The sequence below is a fragment of the Clavelina lepadiformis genome, chromosome 4 (assembly GCF_947623445.1).
Source record: "Clavelina lepadiformis chromosome 4, kaClaLepa1.1, whole genome shotgun sequence".
NCBI lineage: Eukaryota > Metazoa > Chordata > Ascidiacea > Aplousobranchia > Clavelinidae > Clavelina > Clavelina lepadiformis.
Genome location: NC_135243.1, coordinates 3,008,333 through 3,015,578, shown reverse-complemented (window position 1 = coordinate 3,015,578; position 7,246 = coordinate 3,008,333). Strand labels below are relative to the sequence as shown.

General features: G+C 38.2%; 2 protein-coding genes and 1 long non-coding RNA gene across 5 annotated transcripts; all 3 read left to right on the top strand.

Moving 5' to 3' along the window:
- LOC143453425 (uncharacterized) lies at nt 1-1,482 on the top strand. Of its 2 annotated transcripts, none has more exons than XR_013115176.1 (3): nt 1-323; nt 647-906; nt 1,377-1,482. It is a non-coding gene; the product is annotated as an uncharacterized LOC143453425 (long non-coding RNA). The 2 variants fall into 2 exon arrangements; XR_013115175.1 differs by having other exon boundaries at nt 10-323; nt 703-906.
- Nucleotides 1,483-1,512: 30 nt separating this feature from the next.
- LOC143451823 (uncharacterized) lies at nt 1,513-3,359 on the top strand. Its single transcript, XM_076952569.1, has 4 exons — nt 1,513-1,516; nt 1,751-1,839; nt 2,199-2,397; nt 3,223-3,359. Exons 1-4 carry the CDS (start codon nt 1,513-1,515, stop codon nt 3,357-3,359), a joined length of 429 nt encoding a protein of 142 aa, XP_076808684.1.
- A 950-nt stretch (nt 3,360-4,309) lies between these two features.
- Nucleotides 4,310-6,932, top strand: LOC143452377 (5-oxoprolinase-like). Of its 2 annotated transcripts, XR_013115022.1 has the most exons (5): nt 4,310-4,375; nt 4,686-4,881; nt 5,524-5,633; nt 5,699-6,507; nt 6,586-6,932. XR_013115022.1 is itself a non-coding variant. In XM_076953325.1 (4 exons), exons 1-4 carry the CDS (start codon nt 4,313-4,315, stop codon nt 6,002-6,004), a joined length of 675 nt encoding a protein of 224 aa, XP_076809440.1. In that variant the 5' UTR covers nt 4,310-4,312; the 3' UTR covers nt 6,005-6,932. The 2 variants fall into 2 exon arrangements, 1 of the variants encoding a protein (XP_076809440.1); XM_076953325.1 differs by having other exon boundaries at nt 5,699-6,932.
- Nucleotides 6,933-7,246: the final 314 nt, after the last annotated feature.

Genomic DNA, 7,246 nt, shown 5'->3' with positions numbered 1-7,246 from the left:
TAGCCTGGAAAATATAAATATAGGAAAGATAATAATTTTGTAGTCAGTTTCGATATCGTTAGCCTAGTATTTGTGTTCACCTGAATGCAGATGATATTCAGCGAATCTATTCTAGTTTGGGTTTGTATCGGCCTAACTCTACAGGCAGCCTTGCAAGTGCCTTTTATTATGGCATGAAAGAAAATAATGGACGCACTCCGACACTATGCTTAGATTTTAGGAAACACTTAACATGATAAATGCTGAGTAAGTTCTAAGAAGAAACAAATTTTGAATCAGAAAAGTAAACACAAGGGGAAGGAATTTGAAGGATTATGGAAGAGGTTTGTGACAAAAATAAACATATAGCCAATATGGTAAAGTTTATCATAATTTTATTGATGATTTTATGTCTCATAGTTGTTTCAAGTTTACTAATTTGCTTCGTTGACAAGGCTAAAAAGATTATTATGAAAAGTATAGTTTGATTTCAAGGCTGGTGTTTAATTACAAATATGCCCGTAATTTTGTCTCTAATTAAACTTAGCTTCCCTTCATTTCCTCAAGTTTAACCATTTGTCGACTTGGCGAAAACCACTGCTAAGAATTGTTGTTTAATTCGATAGACTGCCTAATTATGTATACATAGTTTAATTTTGTTTTAAAGAGTTTAAAATTATGATGATCGAATCATTCGACTCAAGTAAGATCGATTTCATCCAGATTGGAACGACGGTCGCCACAAATGCTCTCCTTGAGAGGAAAGGTGAATGAATGGCACTTGCTCTCACTAAGGGTTGGAGAGATCTACTTTACATTGGAAATTAGTCCAGACTGAAATTATTCGACCTCGTAAGCTGATCAACTCTGATGTTTCCAGTTGACAATGCAGTTGTATTAAGCTACTACCCACTGGTGACGCTAAACGTGGGTTTTGTATTTTTCGTCTTTGCTTATTTTATAGTTTCTATGGTTTTAAATACATAATCAGAGATGAGTTTATTACCGCTTTTTACTTTGATTTAAAGCAGCGGTTCTTAACCTTTTTGATTTGCTTTCCCATTAAAGCCAACCAAAAAACTCAAATTTCCCCTTACTGATTTTCTAGTTTTCGGTTAGTTTTAGTACAGTAAATACGCTTAAGCTAGTGTCTGACCAGAGCTCAAGTAGGCCTCACTTCTGTATGTAATTATAGTAGTTTATTTGTTTGATGCTGTTGTAGCTAGAAATAGAAACAAGTGAGGACTCAAACTAATTATGACATCATGTGTGCATATGGTTGTGCCTGCCTGTACAAACTCAACACCCAAAGCAACCCATGAGTTCAAAACTGTTGCCCATCCTGGGATTACATCTTCTGATATAAAATATAACATCTCACACTCCTCTATGCTCAGGTTCAATGAAAGTAGAACAATATTATCCGGCCCAGCAGGTGGCGTTATGTGGTACGCTATGACGTCATTTGAAGACCAACATAGCATTTGGGTACAACATGAGAGGTATGGTGCCGCTAATATATCCAGTATCAGTATGAGTATGTACGTTGCTTGCATGCACAAGCTAGATAAATATTAATAAGATTACGTAAGTGTTGTCATCGTGGTGTCCCAACCATTTATTCCAGTGCTTGGTGTTGTGGCCGTGTGGCCGGACACTTGTTTATACAATTTGTGAATATCCTGACATGTTCTTTGTTCTGTAATAAAGAATGATTTTGTGACATGCAAATACTTAAATTGTGATGAAATTTATGACACTATTTACACAGGAACATCAACAGATCTAAGTCGATACGGCTGGGAATATGAGCATGTGTTCAAGTCTACTACAGCTGGTGTCACCATACAAGCACCACAGGTATTTTGTTTTCAAATCTTAAATTAAAGCAAAACTTCAACAATGGCACAAATTTTCCTGTTAATGTCAACATCAGAACAAAGTTTGTTTTTATTTCAATGTGCTTATATGTGTTGTTTGGACTCTACATGCTTCGTTATATTTTTGTGTATATATTGTATTTACTATCTTGTTTTCTTTCAAGCTTTTTGATATTTTTTACCTTTTTAGCTTTTACAAATTAAAGTTTACGTTCAAAATTTGGAGAAAGACGACTTGTCTCATTTGTTCTTGTCTCGTTTTGCATTATTTCTACTGACAGTAGAATATGTTGTCTTATTTTGTTTGAATTGTATGACAGCTGAACATTTTCATCACAGCTTGACAGCGACACAGTCGCAGCACGGTCTGGTCTATGCAATTTTTCCGGTTGGGTTTGTTTGTCGTCAGCCCGAGTCCTCCCTGAATCTGCTGGGGCCCACCCACCCAGGCCCCACATGCTACAGAAAGGGGATTCCCTAACTGTGACGCCAATCTGTGTCTGGAAATGTTGTTGCCAGAGCAAATGTTGTACGACAGGTAACAATATGATTTGTGATGATTAGGGCAACCAGTTTTTTGACCTAAAAATTTGCAAAGTTTGACCTTATTTTGACCTAAAACGTTTAAATTTTGACCTCATTTTGAAAAGCGCTATACTGATAGTCTCTACACTGTCTACAGCAACTTTCTAATCTAAAGCTGCATTTAAAAATGACAAAATGCTTTTCTAGTGTTGACTTTTTTTCGTTTCTGCGTATTAAGATTGACAACTTGCAGTTTCAAATGCAATGCCGTCACATCGTGACGTCACCAAACGCGCTGAAAAGCCTTCTCTCTCTTTGTGGCTTTGGTTCTAAGTAAAATTTGCGGGACTGGAATTGTTTGCGGGACTGGAATTGTTTGCGGTACAAGAAAAGAGAAAAACGGAAGAATAATATTACAAAATGGTTACAAAATTACAAGTTTAATAGATTTTGACCTAAAAAAAAGACCTAACGAAACAATTTGACCGTATTTTGACCTAACATAACATTTTGACTTTATCTGACCTAATGACTTCTATACCACACGTCGTATAAAGCTGAAATTTGTTTTGTGCTTGTTTCATAGCATTCTGAGCAGGAAAAAAAAAATTGACCATATTGACTTTTGGTTGCCCTAGTGATGATGTAAAGTGTTGTTAAATATCAATGCTAAATTTTTATTTGCTGCACCTATGTGTATGTTGTGCTATTGTCTTATTACAAATACTTAAATCACAAACCGTGCATAATTTCATCAATCCGAGGTTACTTATAAAGTGATTGTAAAGATAACATGCTACAAATGGTATCTTTATTTATTAAAATTTCGCTTATTCAGGTGACATCACCATCATGATAGGGAAGGGAAAGCCGAAGCATATTGGCAAGGAATTGGACGCCATCCAACTCTCTATATTTTCACACAGGTCAGTGTTATTTTGTAGATACAGTTTTTGGAAGCAAGTTTATAACTGACAATAACTGGAAAATTGAATATCAAATGCATGCAATGACCATTGGAATAGTTGTAAGGTGCGGTGTTGTAAGGTTCTTTGTCATTCTCCGTTATTTTAAATATACAGTCGAATCCGCTTAATTCGGACACCGGATAACTCGGAAAACCGCTTTATTCGGCCAAAATGCTCGGGAACGAAACAAAAGTAAAAATTGAACGTAAAAAACTCCTGTTAATTCGGACGATTCTCCGCTTAATTCGGACACGGGTTGGCAATTCCATCGTTAGGTTATGATACAATAAACAGTACTTCGTTCGTTTTAAGACAAGATGCAATTGCATAATGAGTGATTATGGTGAAACAATGACGATACATGCAGTAACAATCGACAATGAACTAATATAACGCCGTGCCAGCTTCATAGTCGCTTTTACTTCGGTACAATTGCGTCCATCTTGTAGGACAAAATTGTACAGAAAAGTTTAGCACAAAAAGTGAAATTGCTCACTAAAGTAAACGAAGACGTTTTATGCGATCAGTGCCAGTTACTGCAGTATAGCGCAGCAGCAATTCATTTATTACGCAACAGTACAGTATTTTAAATGCATTTTTTGCCTTTATGCATGACCATGAAACGAACAATTGATTTTCCGCTTAATTCGGACAAAGCCGTTTCTCCGCTTAATTCGGCCAAAAGTGAGCGGAACCAAAGTGTCCGAATTAAGCGGAGTCGACTGTATAGGTGTTATTTTGTGGACTGAATTTTTCGAAGCGATTTTTATGACTGACAATTTACCCAAATGACAATAACTGGGAAATTGAATATCAAATGCATGCAATGATTATGGGGGTAGTTGCAAGTGAGGTTAGGTTATTTGTCAGTCCCGATTAACTTTTATTGTGTGTGTGCTAGACTGGGATCACTGATCTTATCAATATATTATAACCTCTGACCTTTCACATCAAAGGTTCATGAGCATTGCAGAACAGATGGGTAGGATTCTACAACGGACAGCAATATCCACTAACATTAAGGTATTTGTCTGGCTTGAACTCGTCATATTTTAACATGTTTGTTATTTATACATTACTGGTCTAGATAATCGTCCAACACTGCTTTTATCTGTTTGGTCTAATTTCTGCGAATTTATTGCACCAAGATTTCTCAGCCCTTGACATTTTATCTGTGCTTCAGTCGTTGAAAGTCCCGTATAGTCTTGTGTATATTGCAAGACATACTTGTGTAAATATGTTCTTGATAGCTGAGTAGGTGTAATTCTATTATGATCATTATGTTTTATGAAAGCACTCATTATTTTATGTGTAACATTACATGAATCGACAGGAACGACTTGACTTCTCATGCGCTCTTTTCGGACCCGATGGTCGTCTTGTTTCCAACGCTCCTCACATCCCAGTCCACCTAGGGGCCATGCAGGATGGTGTGCAGTACCAGATGTGGGCGATAGATATCAATGAAGGAGATTGCATTCTCTCCAATCATCCATATGCTGGAGGAGTTCATCTTCCTGTTTACTCTCGTGAGTATAATCATGTGATTTGCTTGGTGATGTGATAAATGCTATAGATCTGATCACGAAGTTTATCATATGATGTTCAAAAATTTCATAGTTGTATAGCAACGGTGTTTGTGTTAACTAACCGCTACTGAAACATTTTGAGAAGGTTGCGATTTATGCTGGGATGTGATTGGGATTTATGTGATAATGTTGTGAATGACGTGCTTTCTCGTATCATATGATGCTGAAAAGTTTCATGGTAGTTGTTGTGTGAAATGACGAATTGGTTTCTGGTTTTGTAATGAGTCAGAATTACCTTTAAACCAGTGGTTCCCAATGTTTTTTTAGTCGCGTACCCCTTTTAATAAATTTTCAATCCTGCGGACCCGTACCTAAAATTTACCAAGAAATCAATGAGAAAATGTCTTGTTATTTAATGCATAACCTACTATTGAGGGATATTTACTGTAATATCGGATATATTTGGGAGCTGCTGCAAATTTCAATGAAATAGTGTCTTAAAATGTTTATGATTCTCTTCTTTCGTTGCACAAACAATAGAGAAATAAAGTAGCCTACATGCAACCAAGACACTCACGGACCCCAGGTTGGGAACCACTGCTTTAAACCCTATTGAACTTGTTTTTACTTGTTACCTCACAGAAGTAACAGCGTTTCTCACGCTCCCAGGAGAATTCACTAGTTGCAGCCGGACCCACAATCTCCATGGCAACCTGGCCGACTTGAGAGCGCTAGTTGCCGCTAACCAGAAGGTAAGTGTCTTTGTGACGTCACAACTGTATCAATCACAGACATTTCAACGAAGCTTTCTGTTTAGGGTATCCACCTGGTCCAGGAGCTCATATCGAGAAGCGCGACATACGATTTCGAAGGGACATCCCCTATGGTGATAAACAAGTTGAACGCGCCGAGAGCGATCAGCAAGTCTGTCATTATCCACTCCCTCAGGTGCATGGTGGGCTACGACATCCCGCTTAACCAGGGCTGCCTCGCCCCTATCCACCTCCAAATACCTAAGTGGTCCATACTCGACCCCGACTATCAGATATCCGGTCGTCCTCAAGAACCTCTATGCAGCTTCTCCACTGGCGGAGACGGGGTTTTGAGGAAGATTCTCTTTTGAAACGACTTAACGCTGTCAGTGTCGTTTATTAAACTCTTGTTCTAGCAACTGTTTTGATTTTTTAAAGTTACTGAATTTTTTCACAACTTTACGTTTTTAAACCACATTTTGATGCACTCGTAGACAATATTTTTTGCGTCCCTCGCAAAATAACCGTGGTGTAGTTTCAAATGACATCTGGTCGTATTATTGGCTGTCGCCCTTTCAAACCTTGTCACGTGCATCAGCCTCAGCACTGCTTCTACAAGTTTTAAATTTGCAAGATAATTCACCGAAAGCGAAATACAACTTATTCCAACACCAGCCAGACACAAAATCCAGTTCCATGCGACCTGATGCGTGTTGTTGAAGCTTCTCGACTACTTGTGAGTGACCTTGCAGCCCAGCATTGGAGAGATCGCAATCTCGTCCTTACTCCACATACAAGCCTGATGCGGGGAACGACGCAGGAAAGTTTCGAGCAAGCATCTTTTCTAAGAATCCATTTTTAAAATCAGACGCAGGTAAGTTACAGTAGATACCGATTATACACGGCCCACAAGGTAAAAATATGTTTCATGGTAAGTTTGTATCTACCCAAGGTCCCGGCTCACATCTACTCGTCTAACCACACAAATACGCAATTTTTATCACCTCATTTGACCGCCCTGCGCTTTATTCTGAAACATCAACCGATCCGGCCGCCTTTATTTCTACCGCATGTTGGCGCTAGTGCGCTACAATTTTTCCTGGCTTTCATGTGAACATTTTATATTATTTGCTGCGCTGGTGTTAAGTAATCGCTTGTACACGAAGCAAAACAATGGTTGGTTTCTGTGGTTTTTGTAATAATTATTATTCTATACAAAGCAAAGAGTAATATCGTTAGATAACAATACGTTTTAACATTACCTATTATTACGTAATAAAAGTTGTGTTGATTCATGAATATTTGCCTAGATTAGCCAGAATAAATCGATGAAATAGGACAAAGTAACGTACACGTGACAAACTCATCGAATCAGTGGCGATAAATATGACTTTGAAAGACGGAAACAGCCTGAAAGTTTTTAAAGCAAAGCGGAAGTCCAGAGAACAGCTGGAACATGTTGCGCATGCGCACAAGTATTCCATGTATGCACAGTATGCGTGTATAGCTGCAACCGACCTTCTTCTTTGCGTGGTGATGCATGTCTGGTCTGAAGAAGATTCTCTTTCGAAAGAACTTAACCCTGTCAGTGTTGAGCGAAAGGAGGGTTTTCC

Excerpts from the sequence above, each read along its gene's own strand:
- LOC143451823 (XM_076952569.1), top strand. Across the intron at positions 1,840-2,198 it reads TCACCATACAAGCACCACAG|CTTGACAGCGACACAGTCGC; the intron begins GTATTTTGTTTT and ends TTTTCATCACAG. Across the intron at positions 2,398-3,222 it reads GAGCAAATGTTGTACGACAG|GTGACATCACCATCATGATA; the intron begins GTAACAATATGA and ends TCGCTTATTCAG.
- LOC143452377 (XM_076953325.1), top strand. The coding sequence starts at position 4,313 with ATGAGCATTGCAGAACAGATGGGTAGGATTCTACAACGGACAGCAATA. Across the intron at positions 4,376-4,685 it reads CAATATCCACTAACATTAAG|GAACGACTTGACTTCTCATG; the intron begins GTATTTGTCTGG and ends ATGAATCGACAG. Across the intron at positions 5,634-5,698 it reads TAGTTGCCGCTAACCAGAAG|GGTATCCACCTGGTCCAGGA; the intron begins GTAAGTGTCTTT and ends CTTTCTGTTTAG.